General features: G+C 46.6%; 1 protein-coding gene across 1 annotated transcript in view; it reads right to left on the bottom strand.

Moving 5' to 3' along the window:
• The window catches only part of lamb4 (laminin, beta 4), a gene marked incomplete at its 5' end in the record, with an annotated part of 92,256 nt that overhangs the window by 53,586 nt on the left and 21,632 nt on the right, over positions 1–17,038 (bottom strand). The window contains one exon of the mRNA XM_063477421.1: positions 166–303. Coding sequence (XP_063333491.1) covers positions 166–303 — 138 coding nt within the window. The remainder of the gene's footprint in view (positions 1–165; positions 304–17,038) is intronic.

Here is a 17,038-nt window from a genome sequence, read left to right as displayed (position 1 = left end):
GTTGCCAGGTAACAGGAACCCCAGGTTGTAGGCTAGACCATCCAATTTCACAGCCTTGCACTTCTAGTCTTTGCTGCCTTGGAAGGATGCAGCCTGCGAATTTGGACACGGCCTATAGTCTCCCACTGATCAAAGCATTAACGTGTAACAAGAAATGGATCTCACCAATCTCTTTCTCCTTTTCTGTCGCTGGGCAAGTTGTTGAGCCCGCCGAACTAAAATGACTCGTCCATTTTGGAACTTAGTGTCAAAACCTTGCTCTTTGAAGTACTGCTCACACTGAGGTAACACTCCTGGGTTCAGCTGAAAACACACAGATACTGTGTATATAGTGCAAATGGGCAGCATTCACAGTGCTTCACTTGTTCCACATTTTGTCATATTACAGCCTTATCCCAAAATGGATTAAAATCATTTTTCACCTTGAATTTCTACACAGAATACCCTAAAATGAGTTTCCTTGAAATTCTTGCAAATTTATTCAAAATGAAAATACAAACAAATAACATGTAGCTATAAGAAGGAATTGTCTGTAGACCTTTGAGCCTGGACTGTATTGAGGCACGGATCTGGGGAAGAGTACAGAAACATTTCTGAAGGTCCCAAATGAGCACAGCGGCTTGCATTATTCATAAATAGACATTTAGAACCACCATGACTCTTCCTAAAGCTGGCTGCTCAGCAAAGGGTTAGGGAGCTGAGGGAGTGGGGTAGAAGTCCTTAGTTATAGATGTCACCAAGAACCTAATACTCAATCTGACAGAGCTCCAGGGTAGCTTTGTGAACCTTCCAGAAAGACAGCCATTTTTGCAGCACTCCACCAATCAGGCCTGTATGGTAGCATGGCCAGACGAAAGAGATTCCTCAGTAAAAGGCTCAAGAGTTTGCTACACAGCATACCAAGGACTCTCAGACCATGAGTAACAAAATTCTTTGGTCTGAGGAAATGAAGATTGAACTTTTTGGCCTGATTGCCAAGCATCATGTCTGGAAGAAACCAGCCACAGCTCATCTGATGCTCAATACCATCGCTACAGGGAATCATGGTGATATACAGGGTGGGCCATTTATATGGATACATTGTAATAAAATGGGAATATTTGGTAATATTAAAATCCTGTTTGTGGCACATTAGTATATGTGAGGGGGCAAACTCCTCAAGATGGGTGGCGACCATGGTGGCCATTTAGAAGTCGGCCATCTTGGATACAACTTTTGTTTTTTCAATAGGAAGAGGGCCATGTGACACATCAAACTTATTGGTAATGTCACAAGAAAAACAATGGTGTGCTTGGTTTCAACGTAACTTTATTCTTTCATGAGTTATTTGCAAGTTTCTGACCACTTATAAAATGTGTTCAATGTGCTGCCCATTGTGCTGGATTGTCAATGCAACCCTCTTCTCCCACTCTTCACACACTGATAGCAACACCGCAGGAGAAATGCCAGCACAGGCATCCAGTATCCGTAGTTTCAGGTGCTGCACATCTCATATCTTCACACCATAGACAATTGCCTTCAGATGACCCCAAAGATAAAAGTCTAAGGGGGTCAGATCGGGAGACCTTGGGGGCCATTCAACTGGCCCACGACGACCAATCCACTTTCCAGGAAACTGTTCATCTAGGAATGCTCGGACCTGGCACCCATAATGTGGTGGTGCACATCTTGCTGGAAAAACTCAGGGAACGCGCCAGCTTCAGTGCATAAAGAGGGAAAGACATCATCATGTAGCAATTTCAAATATCCAGTGGCCTTGAGGTTTCCATTGATGAAGAATGGACCCACTATCGTTGTACCTCATATACCACACCAAACCATCACTTTTGTTGTTCCAACAGTCTTGGAGGGATCCATCCAATGTGGGTTAGTGTCAGACCAATAGCAGTGGTTTTGTTTGTTAACTTCACCATTCACATAAAAGTTTGCCTCATCACTGAACAAAATCTTCTGCGTGAACTGAGGGTCCTGTTCCAATTTTTGTTTTGCCCATTCTGCAAATTCTGTGCGCCGATCTGGATCATCCTCATTGAGATGCTGCAGTAGCTGGAGTTTGTAAGGGTGCCATTTGTGAGTAGCTAATATCCGCCGAAGGGATGTTCGACTTATGCCACTCTCCAGTGACATGCAGCGAGTGCTACGCTGTGGGCTCTTGCTGAATGAAGCTAGGACAGCCACTGATGTTTCTTCATTAGTGACAGTTTTCTTGCGTCCATATTTTGGCAAATCCAACACTGAACCAGTTTCATGAAACTTAGCAAGCAGTTTGCTAACTGTAGCATGGGAGATGGGTGGTCTCGTAGGGTGTCTTGCATTGAAATCTGCTGCAATGACCCGGTTACTGCGTTCACCAGATATCAACACAGTTTCGATCGGCTCCTCACGTGTTAACCTCTTCGACATGTCAGTGGCTGTGAACAAAGAGAAACTTGTAAATAACTCATGAAAGAATAAAGTTATGTTGAAACCAAGCACACCATTGTTTTCCTTGTGACATTACCAATAAGTTTGATGTGTCACATGGCCCTCTTCCTATTGAAAAAACAACCATGGTCACCACCCATCTTGAGGAGTTTGCCCCCTCACATATACTAATGTGCCACAAACAGGACTTTAATATCACCAACCATTCCCATTTTATTACGGTGTATCCATATAAATGGCCCACCCTGTAGAATCATGCTGTGGGGATGTCTTTCAGAAGGAGGAACTGGGAGACTAGTGAGGGTTGAAGGAAAGATAAATGCTGCAATGTATAATGATATCCATTGTGGGAAATATATCATTTTTCATTAAGCTTGAGTAGTGGCATTTTGGTAAAACTTTTATTAAGTGAAGTAAACATAATCATTTTCTTATACATATTGGAAATGTGCTCATAAAGAGTTAGCATTCAATCTTTTGAGGGTCATAAGCTTCATCTGGCGGGACTGTCCTTATGACCTATTGTGAAAAGTGACTCAGAGTGCAGTAAAGGTCAATGCAAACACGCTTACAGACACAGACAACACATAGACTCATTTCTAGGTTAGAGGTAAGATGCATATTGCTTGCAACTGCATTTTGTGCCTGCATAGCAACAGTTTTGGTACAGGACGTGCTCATGATGTTCCAGAGATAAACGTAAAGAGAACGAGCAACAGGAAACACCTGGAGTGAAAACGGTTGAAGGCGGCTCTTTAAGTGTGTTTAAGGTTGTCAACGTGTCTGTGAAGGTTCTCAGTCATCCAGGTCATTGTAGTCTAAGGAGCTTGGAAAGAAAAGCGTCTGGACTTCTTTACATTGCTTGAAGACGTTTCACTTCTCATCCAAGAAGTTTCTTCAGTTCTAGGGTCAAATGGTGGAGAGTCCCAGATTTAAACCCAGTGGGAGTTTCCCCCCAAAGAGGGACAAAGGACCCCCTGATGATCCTCTACCTAATCACATGAGCCGAGGTGTGAAAATGGGTGTGGGTCACAATCAGCCAGGGTTTCGGGTGAGCTCATTGTGAAACCTGGCCCCACCCTATCATGTGATTTCCTGAGGTCAGATGGCCCAGGGTGTGAGTGGGCGTCAAGGCGTCTGGGAAGGATCTCAAAACTGGATTATAGATGGCAGACAGTTGGTTTCATAAACCACCGCCTCTGTTCAAAGATGGTCGCTCACAGTGGACATAGATGGCTTCTTTCACTCCTCTTTCAAACCATCTGTCCTCTCTGTCCAAAATGTGAACATTGGCATCCTCGAAGGAGTGACCTTTATCCTTAAGATGCAGATGGACTGCTGAGTCTTGTCCCATGGAGGTGGCTCTTCTATGTTGTGCCATGCGCTTGTGAAGTGGCTGTTTGGTCTCTCTAATGTAGAGGTCTGGGCATTCCTCCCTACACAGTACAGCAGGGGTCCCCAATCCCAGTCCACGAGGGCCGGTGTCCCTGCAGGTTTTAGATGTGTCCTTGATCCATCACAGCTGATTTAAATGGATAAATGACCTTCTCAACATGTTGAAGTTCTCCAGAGGCCTGGTAATGAACTAATCATGTGATTCAGGTGTGTTGACCCAGGGTGAGATCTAAAACCTGCAGGGACACTGGCCCTCGTGGACTGGGATTGGGGACCCCTGCTGTACAGCATACACCACATTGTTAAGTTTGTGTTTTGGAGTTTTGAAGTTCGGGTGAACCAGTTTTTGTCTGAGTGTGTTGCTGTGTCTGAAGTACACTGGGATGTCATGCTTGGAGAAAACTCTCCTGAGTTTCTCTGATACACCGGCTACATAGGGGATGACAATGTTGCTGCGTCTGTCTTTCTTATCCTCCTTCGCTGGTGTCTGATCTTCTTTTCTGTGCATCTATGCTGTCTTTATAAACGCCCAATTAGGATAACCGCATGTTTTAAGTGCTTCCTTTACATGTGTGTGTTCCTTCTTTTTCCCTTCAGGCTTAGAGGGAACATGTTCTGCCCGGTGGTGTAAGGTCCTGATTACTCCAAGTTTGTGTTCCAGGGGGTGATGGGAGTCAAAGAGAAAAAAGGTTGTCAACAAAAGAAATGTAGCAACTGTCATTAACTGTAATCTATGCATGTTATGTATCTGCTTGACGCAAGTTGGGGCGTGAACCCTGACATACAAAAACCATTTGAAGTGTGCTTTCTAGCGGAGATCTATGCTGACAATGTGATGGTGTACATCTTCCTACGCGTGTGTTCAATAAAATCATTGTTTTGACTGAACTCATCTGGACCAGTGGTTGTTTGTCTCACACCTCAATCAAAGAACTCGGGACAGTTTTTGGTGCCGTGACCCGGATTGAGGAGAGACGTCTTTTGGAGGTTTGGACGGCGAAAGCCGAGGTCCAGTGGTGGTCAAAGCGGACGGACGGGAGCCAGCAGGTCAACTGAGTGGATGGGCCTTTGACAGAAAGGTAAGCACCGCCTGTTGATCAAAGAAATATCCAAAGGGTGCTATATTGGAAAACCAAGCTAAATTAAAAGTCTGCTCAGTGGATTTCTGGTGACATGTCTGTGGTGATTTTGGGGGTAATTTGTGACAATAAAAGTAAGGTCTGGGGAAATTTCTGATGAAAATTTATTGCTGTTAATATTGGGGGAATTTTAACTTTGATGTTCATGTGTGTAATGTTAACTGTGTTGTGTCAGCCATGAGCAAAGAGATTAGAGTAGATAATTAGGCACTTGTTTAAGGGATTTGAGTTCCCATTTTGGGCAGAAGACTAGGCCTGGACATCAGTAAACTGGCGGTTAGAGTCCCCAGTGGTGTTTTTAAATTTGTTCAAATTAATTTAGGACGGGGAGAGCGATCCCTAGGAGTACACACAAGTTCAGGGGTGGGAACCCCCTTCTTGTTACGGACGCGTGACGAGACCCTGCAGCGTCAGGATTATCCCAGTTGGTCACTGCTAAGACTTGGGATCTTGGTTAACAACCAGTGGTCAGGGACCACTTTTGGTGCATTGTTTGATTGAAGAGGCCGGGCCTCGGGCGTGACCACCTTAACGTAGAGTGGCCGGTGAAACTTCAGGCGAGAGACGCCGGTAAAGTAAAGCTTCCGGTCAAGCTGCGGGAAACGCTTTTAAATTAATATAGGACTTAGAAATCTGGCCCCTGTCTGGGACAGAAACGGGTTAATTGGTCAGCAAGGTAGGACCTGGGCAGATAAGCTTTTAAATTTGTTGAAATTGTGTAGGAACGACTGGGGAGAGAATGTGAAGTTGTGTTATGGAAACGTTGAATAATGTGTCTTGGCATTTGGTGTCTTTTGTTATGTGTATAAATGTGAGAATATATAGTTAAGTGTAAATTTGTTCTTTGGGTGTATGGTCAGAAGTGCATATTGTTTTGAAAGTGTGATAGAGGATTGTGTGGTGTGTGAAGAGGATCTGATACAGGAGCTGAGTGAATGGTGTTAAAATTGTGTTAAAAGTATTGTGTGAAATCTGTTGAGGAGCTGAATTAAAAGAGGTGCATGGTGTGCTGATGAACTGTGTTAAACTGCGTTGAAGTTGGTGGCTTTGATGAATTGTGTTATTGTGTGCTAAAGAAAATATGACAAAAGAGTTTTGCTAATTTTGCTTGAATAATTTTGGTTATGGTTGTTGGCTTTTAAGGACCGTGAGAGTGAATATTACGGTTCTGTTTTGTGGTTGCAAGTTGTGACGGGTGGCGTAATATCTTATGAGGAGTTTTCATTGAGAGAATTGTTGTGAGAAGAAAAATGTTGCTTTTGTGCTAACCATATAACTGCAAAGGAACAATTGTGTGATTCATGTTTGACATTTTTTATTTGGTCTGAAGAAGGCAGAAGTGTGTGGTTTATTTTGATATTTTACGCAGTGTGAAGAAAACGGTGGCGTGTGGTTTGTTTTATTTCTTCTCTGCATTTAGTGTGAAGAAGCGCTTGTGCATGTGGTTTAGTTCTATTTTTAAGCTTTGCAATAGCCGATAGAGTGACTGGGAGAGCAAACTTTCAGTGGTTTGGTGTGGTTAAATTGTCGACGTGGAGTTAAGTTCTGTTTTCTTTTGAGAGCCACGAGTTTATAATTGTGTGGTGGAAATAGAAACTTGAGCGTGGGTGAGACAGCGGTGAGTGCAGGTGCAGAGCGGGTGCTAGAGAGCAGAGGAAGTGAGCGCTGGAGCAGCCAGCATGCTTCTGACTGCGAAGAAGGAAGTACCGTGGGGGAACCCAGAGGGAGGAGTTCACGAGCAGCCATTTTGTGAGGCTAAGGGAGAATTCAAAATGGCTGACAGCACAAGGGTGACATCCAGTGGAGAGAAGAGGTATAAGCCACTGAAGGACCAAGTGGAACAGTTAAAAAAAGCCATTAAGATGACATGCAAGGGAACACCAAAGGAGACCGCCCGGGAATGCAAGGAAATGGAAGAGGAGGTAAAGAAATTATATGAGAGCCAACAAAAAACTTTAGAGGACAAAGTACCTCTACATCTGATCTTCAAGGATTAAGGTGGGAAATGTGAAAAGAGGATGAAAGAATTAGACGAGGAAGCCGTGGGTCGGTCTGTGAACAGAAAAGCAAAATCAGAAAGGAAGACACTGAAAGAAAAACATGGTAAGTATTGCAAGTTCATGATTATGTGTCAGGGGGTAGCTCATTGGATGAAGGAAGAAGTGGACGAGGCTGGACCTTTGCCTGAAAAGGAGGGACAAACAAGAGCCACTGCTGAGCTAGCATCGCCATCCGCATACCCCTGTCTCACACAGCTGCCCAGTGCCCCTCCTCCGTACGCTCTTCCAGTGTTGACCGGGAGGAGAAACAGGAACAGTGAAGGGAGGATTTGTGGATTTCCAGTACGACAGCAAGCAACCCACTAAGCAGACAGAGAGAGCTACAGCAGGGGTGATCCAGCCCCAACCAGCAGCTGGGACACCACAGGGCAGCATTATGACTAAGAGCTCGACCCTACTTCCCCCTTCACACTTTAGCCCAGACAGAGCTGTGGAAGTAGCTCAAACTGAGGCCCCTACACATCCAGACTTGGCCACACTGGAGGGCATAAGGCAGGAAGTGGCAGCTATGGGAACATGGACTGAGGACGCGACATCGGAGGAGGATGAAAACGGGCCGGAGCTCCAGGTTTTGCCAGCTCATATGAGTAAGAGGGATTCCCAGAGACCAGCTGGAGACAAATCCTTGGAAGACCAATGGGAAGGTGTGGTCATTGGAAAAGTGTACAAGGACCGAGAAACCCTTGCAGAGATAAGGGAAAGGGTGAAACAAATGGAGGAGAGAGTATTGGAGGAAGATTTAGAGGAGCTAGGGAATGACCTTAGGATGCTGGCTGCAGAACATCGGAAAACACCTGCTTCACCACCACATAGGGCTGAGGGGACCACCATGAGCCCTGAAGCTGACCTGGGCCCCAAGATTCTGCACTCTCGAAGAATATTGGGTGATGGTGGAGGAAAGAGACAGTCAATTTTTAAGAGAATCAAAGCCAGAGCAGTACAGAGAGACAGGCTAAGGAGGTGCTGTTTGACACAGGAAAGGAGCGGCTCTCTATGCCTTTGCTGATGGGACCGACGGGAGGACCAGTGTATCAGCCATACAACATCAGAGACCTGGAGGCACTGGTTAAGCAGCTGCCCCCAATTACTGAGGGAGGGGCCGCGTGGCTGAGGAAGTTACAGAGTCTAACGGAGGGAGAAGAACTGGCCCTAGGGGATTTCCGAGTAGTAGGTGGGCGATGCATGAGAGGAGGAGGCCTCGCCGATGTGGAAGAGATAGCAGGAACCTCGTGCGCAGCAAACGATGTCCCCTATGACAGGGTGCAGAATGCTCTCGCTAACGCTGTGCATGATAAGTACCCTACCCCAAACACTGGTACCACACTGTTAAGAAATAAAATATGTATTTAATGCTTATTTGCTGATTATATTGTTTTATATATAAGAGAGGCCCAGATTTCAGTGTAAAACTAGGTTGCAGGCTGACAGGAAACTACATGCTTTTGCAGAGCATTCTTTTTCAGGCAGAAAGTGAAACTAAGCAGAGTGTTTGATCGAAACTTAAAGTGGGTGTGACGTCGAGAAGTACATAAAAAACCTGGCTTCCTGTTTCTGCTTGAGACTGTGGCCGATGTCGTCTCTGTGCTCAGTCTCTATATTCCAGAATATGTAAAATTAAAGATCATTTTTTGAGTAAAAGACCACTTTGAGCCGTGTCCTTTTTTGGCCGTAAAGAATACAAAGGAACTGGATTTAATACTTGGTGCCAGTGACCCGGATTCTTTTGCGGCTGAGAGGACAAATTCGGAGTTTAAGGTACGATCTGATATGAGGCGGACAGGAGACCGGTCTAAAAGATTTAAAGGTAGGCACAAGCCTGTTCAAAGAAAACGCAAATTTGTGCACATTGGATGAATTCTAAATTATCTGTCCGCCGAGTGGAAGATCTAACCGTCAAATTGGCTCAGAAGTGGGGAAATTAAAGTAAATTATAAAATCTGTTAAGTAGATTTCAGGTGACATGCCCATGATAATTTTGGGTAATTTGGGATAAATAAAAGTAAAGTTTGGGGAGATTTGATGAAAGCTCATTGTTGTTAATACTGGGGTGGATTTTTAATTGCTGTGACGAATATAAAAGAACTGGATTTAATAACACCTAAAATAGTCTGGAGCCCAGAACACACTCCAAAAGAATTTATAGAACGTGCAAAGGAGCAGTGGATCACTCAGACAGGAGAACACCCTGGACAGGGGGGAGAACACAGGGCGTGGTTCAGCGCAGCAGTGTTGGCAGGTCTGCCAGAACAGGTGAGAACCGACCTAGAAAAGAATCCAGATTTTGCGGTCGCAGATTCCACAAAATGGGAGAGACATGTAATAGATCGGCTTCAGCTGGAGCAGGATGAAGCGACCAATAAGAAAAGGGAGCTAGAGGAGGCGCAGGCACAGCTGTTGAGACTGCAACTGGCTGAGGCCAGAAACACAGCAAATGAAAAGAAAAAAGAAAGTAAGGAGGGAACTAAGAAAATGCTGGTGGCGAGGCCCCAGGGCGATCCGACGCCTGATTGGCCGGATCTGGAACCAAATCTATATCCTGATGACCGATGGCCTGCCAATGGACCAAGGCAAAGACGACCCGTGGGGAATTGGGGGGCCGGCATATCGCAGAGAGGGCGTGGTGGATACGGAAGGGGTGGACAAAGGGGGCGTGGTCCGGGGGGACCAATGCTGGATCCAAATACGTGCTACAGGTGTGGAGCACAAGGACACTGGGCTCGGGAGTGCCCTACTCTAACACAACAAGGACAATATCATCCAACACAGGCACGTGGAGCTCCCAGAGGCAGAGGAGCACAAAGGCTGGGACATCAGGCTCCAAATCCAGGCGCAGCACCTGTGACTCAGTACCCCGTGGCTGACTGGGGCTGCTGGGAGGAGCAGTATAGACAGGACCCACAGAGACCAGACAGCATGGGAATGGCAGATCCTATGTTGTCAATGACCGTAGAAGGCACAGAAATGACCTTCTTGGTGGACACTGGAGCAACTTACTCAACACTGAGAGTGACACCAAGCAGTGCAACACTCTCCAATCACACGGTGAGTGTGGTGGGTTTCTCTGGGGTTCCACAATGACTCTGCCAGTAACTGATCCAGCCCTAACAAAGCTGGGAAAACAGACTTTGAAGCACAGATATGTGGTGTCTCCCCAAGTGCCTGTAAATCTGATGGGCAGGGACCTGCTCATTAAACTGGGAGCCACAATCATGTGTTCTGCAGATGGACTAACAGTAACACTTCCAGGAGGAACACAGTTCGCCTGGGGACACACTCAAAGAACCAATATCTGGTACAAGACTGTGCACAACCTACAGCCGACATATACTGGGGACGGCTAGTGGAGGAAGGCATTTTAAGACAATACCAGCTGTGGAAACCCTGGATCATGAGCCTGGCCGTCTACTCCCCACCCCGTGATTTGTACCACGTCCCCCTCTTTTATGATAGGGATGATGATTCCTGACCTCAGGAAATCGCATGATAAGGTGGGGCCAGGTTTCACAATGAGCTCACCTGAAACCCTGGCTGATTGGGACCCACACCCGTTTTCACACCTTGGCTCATGTGATTAAAGGATCATCAGGGGGTCCTTTTGTCCCTCTTTGGGGGGATACTCCTACTGGGTTTAAATCTGGGACTCTCCGCCATTTGACCTTAGAACTGAAGAAGCTTCTCGGATGAGAGGTGAAACGCCTTCAAGCAATTTAAAGAAGTCCAGATGCTTTTCTTTGCAAGCTCCTTTGACTACGATGACCTGGATGACTGAGAACCTTCACAGACATACGGATGGTGATGACATTTACCGAGAAAATTTCCAGTCTGATCTCGAAGGTCAGACTTGGAATGTGTGTTCACACAAGATCTATGTAGGCCCAGAAGGTGTCGCTGCAGCAGTAAAATTCACGGACGAACAATGGCCTTGGTATAAAATGGGACCTGATTCAGCGCCCCATATCACATTGGCGGTCCATGAGGGTCATCAGGCGAAGGAGATGGGGACAATGGTCAAGAGAGCATTGGACGAAGCCTGGTGGCAAGCCACACAGATTCCAGATGTTTGGTATGCAGTGAAATGCAAAACTTATTGTATAACTTGCCTTTCAAACGACGCAGTGGTACTAGAACATGAGCAAATTTCCAGAACACATGGAAGAGAAAGAACAGATCATCCTGATGCGGTGGCCGCGCTCTCAACTCTCCCTGACACTTTGTGGTCCGCAGGACCCACGGATGTGGGCCTGGCGAGTTGTTCGCCCATCCTATTCCAGCTGAAGTCTGAAGCACCAATCTGGAAACCACAGTATAGACACAAGCCAGAAGCAGAGGAGGGGATTGCAGAAACCATCCATTGAAGGGTTACTGAAAGTAGGAGTGCTTGAGCCCTCACAATCCTTTTGGAATACACCCATTTTGCCGGTGGAGCATGGGACAGGGAAGTACAGAATGGCGCATGACCTGAGGGCCATTAACTCCGTTCTCCTTACTTATACTGTGCCCGTTCCAAATCCTTACACAGCACTGACAGCCATAACACCAGATCAAAGTGGTTCACGTGCATTGACCTAGCTAATGCATTTTTCTGTCTCCCTTTACATGACTCTCTCAGGGACATTTTTTCATTCACATATAAGGGGCGACAATTCAGATACACACGATTACCACAAGGGTTTGCGCTGTCTCCCGGCATTTTTAACCACGTGCTGAAAGACGCTCTGTCACTATGTCACCTACCAGAGGGGTGCACACTGGTGCAGTATGTTGATGACCTACTCATTGCGGCGCCGTCAGCCTCCGCGTGTATGGCGGCCTTGCTCACAATACTGAACAGACTCGCCAAATGTGGGTTCAAAGTCAGTAAAGAAAAGCTGCAGTTGGTTCGACCAGAAGTAACATTTCTGGGCCGTGTTATTGCTCATAAATCAGTGGAATTGCTTAACACACACAGAGATCAGATTTTGACACACCCAAAACCATCCACGGTTAAGGAGCGCTTTCATTTTTAGGTTTGACAGGATACAGCAGGCAGTTTATCCCAAATTATGCGGGGAAAGACGGCTCCTTTGAGAGATGTGGTGTCCTTAAGGCTGAATTGCCATGGACATCCGCCACTGAGTCGGCATTTATCTCACTGAAACAAGACCTGTCAAGAGCAACTGAACTTGCCACACCCAACTACGATGAACCATTCTACCTGGATGTTTCTGAAACACACGGGGTAGTAAATGGGGTGTTGTTTCAGAAAAAAAGGGGGAGGGGGGAGAGATGTACTTATGTATGTCAGCATTAGATTGAATCCAATACAGACGAGACATCCTACATGCACACAACATGTAGCTGGGGTAGCAAAGATCATACAGAAAACAGCACATATAGTGAGAGAACATCCATTGAGAGTACTGACCACACACAGTGTAATGGCTTATGTTAACTCACAAGCATTCACTATGACACCATTGACACAGCAGAGACTGAGTAAAGTCCTAGATAATCCAAATCTGACATTCACACATGAAGGAATCAACATGGCAAATTTAATGGGGTCAGGGGAACTGCACGACTACGCCAAAAGAGCAGAAGCCGAAGAAAAGATCAGAGCAGACCTGAAGGCGGAGCCCATCCCACGAGCTGAGGACTGGTTTACAGATGGATGTTGTCATCGAGATGAAGGACTGAAAGCAGGTTACACTGTAGTCTGCAGAAATGGGACTGGATTTGAGGTCAAAGAGGCCAGGAGGATTGAAGGGCAGCAGTGGGCTCAGAGAGCAGAAGTAATAGCATTAAGCCGAGCCCTGAGACTCGGTAAAGGGAAGAGAGTGAACATTTACACGGATTCAGCCTACGCCTTTGGAGCAGCCCATGTGGAGCTCGCTCAATGGAGAAGGGCAGGATTCAGGACTCCAGGAAATGCACCCATTTGCCATAAGAAGGAAATGGAGGAACTGTAACAGGCCCTGGAAGATCCGGAAGAGGTAAGTATTATAAAATGTAAAGGCCACTCTCAAGGAACGAACATGGTGGCCAAAGGAAATCAGAAAGCCGATGAAGCCGCAAAGGAGGCTGCAGGATATAAAGGACGAAGGCAGATGGTGCAAGTAAGTGTAGAGTAGGAACCAGGAGTCAACATGATGGAGGAGGCCAGAAAGGCGCAGGAGGAGGCATCCCCAGAGGAAAAGGGGGTGTGGCAGAACAGAGTAGCGTGGAAAGAAGGAGGTCTGTGGAGAGGACCTGACGGGCGACCTGTGCTGACCACAAAACTGGCAAAACAAAAGATCACCGAAGCACATGGGCTCAGTCATGTGGGTGTGGCTCAGATGGAGAGACATCTGTGCCATTGGTGGCACTCATTTTTGAAAGACATGATTAAAGAGAAAGCCAGGATGTGCCTGATTTGCGGGATGCACAATCCAAAGCCGGTGATAAAACCGGAAGCAGGTAAGTTTCCCATTCCAGAGAGACCAGGAGAAGAGATTGTCATCGACTTCACTGACATGATCGACGTGGGTCCAGGAGGAATCAGGTATTTGTTGGTGAGTGTAGATGCTCTGACCGGCTGACCAGAGGCATGGGCCACAAAGAGGGAGGATGCCAAAAGTGTGATGAAGTGTTTGATCAATCATTACATCCCCAGACATGGGTTTCCCAAACGAATTCGGTCAGATAATGGGACCCATTTTAAAAACAAAGATTTGGCAGAAGTAGAACAGATGTGGGGGTGCAACATAGGTTTGGGACAGTGTATCATCCTCAGTCCCAAGGAAAAGTAGAAAGAATGAACCTAAATTTGAAAAACAAATTAGCTAAAATCTGTGCACAGATGGGGCTAAATTGGGTTGCAGCCCTGCCAATTGCTTTAATGATCATAAGATGTTCTGTTAACCAATCCACAGGATTCACGCCATATGAGCTGCTGACTGGAAGACAGTTTCCAGCGCCCTGGACAGCGATCCCGGCGGAAGAAAACATAAAAAGTAACAGAACTCATGCAGAACATTGGAAAGAACTAAAAGCTCTTGTCTCAGGTTTCACACAACAGGTTGCAACAGGAGTGGACACTGTGGACAGGTCTGTCCCAGACGCAAAAGCGGTGTGGCTGAAGGTAATCAAGCAGAAGTGGAAAGAGCCCAGGTGGACAGGCCCATACGAGGTGACAGCTCGCACCACGATGGCAGTCCAGCTGAAGGGACGAGGTGACACCTGGTACCACTGGTCGCAGTGTGCAGTAGCAGACGAGAGCTTGGTGGAGAAAAGCTTATCTCCACCCAACACAGGTGTCAAGAAAAAAGAGGCAGAATAAATCCTCTCACCTGTGCAACGGCTGACCAGTAGTCCACCTGGAAGGCCGAAGAAAGAAGTGGAGGATCGCAGAGAATCGCCCGACCGGAAGAGGGGTGTGACAACGAGGTGGAAAGCTTAATAGACAGGGAGTCCAGCCTGAAGCTAAGGGAGAGTATGAGAGGTTCACACGTGGGATTTTGGGGCGATTGGAAAGTAATTGGGGTGTTGGCGTGTTCAAGTGTTCTAATATGTTTGTTTGTTTATTTTTTGGCAGACAGGTGAATTGCCCAGGCACGGAGATCCATCCGCTCCAGAGTCCAAAATGACCGCATCACCAACAAGATCCAAGCACGAGGTGTCAGGTAAACAGGATGAGTGTCTCAGCACATATGGTGGACTAGAGGTGGACTATGTTAACGGGTCCACAACCTCATTTACATTTGATCTGTGTGATGTCATTAACTGTAAGGGAGCAAACAGTAGCTGGAGAGGGTATAATGTGTGGGTGTGTTGGGACTACGCGGTAAGTACACATTGTGAACGGGGAAGGCGACCTTTTGACAGCTGGTGTCGGAACTGGGATCAGGTAAGAGAGTACACGGGGGAAAATTGGGTGGCACCGGAACTGGGGCAGGGGAGTGAACTAAAGCTTCAGAGGGATTTTAGTCCGACCCAGAATCCACTGACCCTGTCCATGGGGAATTGGTTGCGTCAAAAGCCCATATATCTAGTTCTAGGGATCGAAACCATGGGGACAGATCCAAAGGGGTTAATAAAAGTCATTTTCATTAAGGAAGCTAAGTCAAAAGAGCCTAAAGTAAATGCTAATGGGACATCACTGATAAAAGATAATCGCCAATCAGATGGGAAAGTAGTTGTAGTCGACTACACCTGGCTGAAACCACAAGATTTAATTGAGCATGACACAGGATTCGGTCACAGTAATCTCTGGCTGGATTGGTTGGCCCAAAATGCTAGGGAACAACACGTAGATGATTGTGTCGCTTGTGCCACAGCTAGACCTTGTTTGTTCACTGAGCCTGCGCCACTGTAATCAGAGGACGAGTGGGGTTATAACTGTATGCTGAGGCTAACTAGAGAAGCACTGAGCACCTGCAAAAGGGACACATGCTTATGACCCCAGAACGGACTCGCCTACCTGGATTGACTCAATAGGAGTCCCAAGGGGAGTTCCGAATGAGTATAAATTAGTTGACCAAATAGCTGCAGGGTTTGAAAGCATAGTCATATGGGTAACTATGAATAAAAATGTTGATCGAATTAATTATGTCCATTACAATGTGCTGAGACTCTCTAACCTAACCAGAGACCTCATGGAGGAGTTTGCAGAGCAGCTGGGGCCGACTTCGTTAATGGGAGTGCAAAATCGAATGGCCCTGGACATGTCGTTGGCCGAGAAAGGGGGCGTGTGTGCCATGTTTGGTGACATGTGCTATACCTATATTCCCAACAACACAGGTCCAGATGGATCGGTAACTAGAACTCTGGAGGGTTTGAAGACCTTGTCTAAGACCATGCACGAACACTCGGGAGTCAACAATGCGCTGGAGAGCTGGATGACATCTGTGTTTGGGCAATGGAAGGGGGTGGTTATGTCTGCTTTCTTTATCTACTTTTACAGGGATACTCATAACATGTGGTTGTTGTGTGATTCCGTGTGCCAGACGGCTGTTGGAAAGGGTGATAACGAGGGCTGTGGACTTGGAACCAATAGGTCCGGTGTCCATGATGCCATTGCTGGAGGTGGAGACAGCCGAATGGACCCAGGAGTAACAGTGAGAAGTATGTCTCCAAAAGTTGAATCTGTTCATCTGGACGTAGCGTTTTGTGGGAGAAACGTTTCGTCACTCATCCAAGTGACTTCTTCAGTCTCAGCTGACTGCAGGTTTCCCCAAACCTTATAAACAGTACATTTGCATAATGACTGAAACCAGCCCACTGAAGGAACAATGGGCTGTGAGGTCAGTTCCTTAATCATAATTATGCAAATTCTCATGACCATTGATCAACAATCACTGACCAAAACCCACTGATCAAAGAACACTGATCAATGGCGATGAGTATCATTCACAGAGAGTTGGGGAATGGCTGCAATCACAACATTGTAAGATGGCGAAAGATGTACCCTTAGGCCCCCTCCTCCATTCAGGGATGGTCTTTCCCTCTTCACGTAAATGGCCTCCTTGACTCCGCGCTCAAACCAGCGTTCCTCCCTGTCCAGGATGTGTACATCCTCATCATTGAAAGAGTGTCCATTGGCCTGTAGGTGTAAATAGACTGCAGAGTCCTGGCTTGATGAGGTTGCTCTTCTGTGTTGTGCCATCCGCTTCGCTAGAGGTTGTTTGCTTTCCCCGATGTATAAATCCTGGCAATCCTCCTGGCACTTAACAGCGTACACTATGTTACTCTGTTTGTGTCGGGGGACCCGATCCTTGGGGTGGACCAGTTTTTGGCGCAGCGTGTTTTGGGGTTTAAAAGCCACAGAGACCCGGTGTTTAGAAAAAATGCGTCTCAACTGCTCCGATACTCCTGACACATATGGGATCACTACAGGTTTTCGCCTGGGCAGCGGTTGTCCTTCTCTCCTGGATCGGCTGGAGCTTTCTTTAGGTGTCTTTCCAGCTTTGACAAAAGTCCAGCTGGGATAACCACATTTACTCAGGGCTTTCTTGATGTGCTGTTCTTCTGCCTCCCTGGCCGCTGTGTCAGTGGGGATGGTGT

The sequence above is a fragment of the Pelmatolapia mariae genome, linkage group LG7, assembly GCF_036321145.2.
Source record: "Pelmatolapia mariae isolate MD_Pm_ZW linkage group LG7, Pm_UMD_F_2, whole genome shotgun sequence".
In the NCBI taxonomy this organism is placed as follows: Eukaryota; Metazoa; Chordata; class Actinopteri; order Cichliformes; family Cichlidae; genus Pelmatolapia; species Pelmatolapia mariae.
This window is presented reverse-complemented; position numbering and strand designations above follow the sequence as displayed.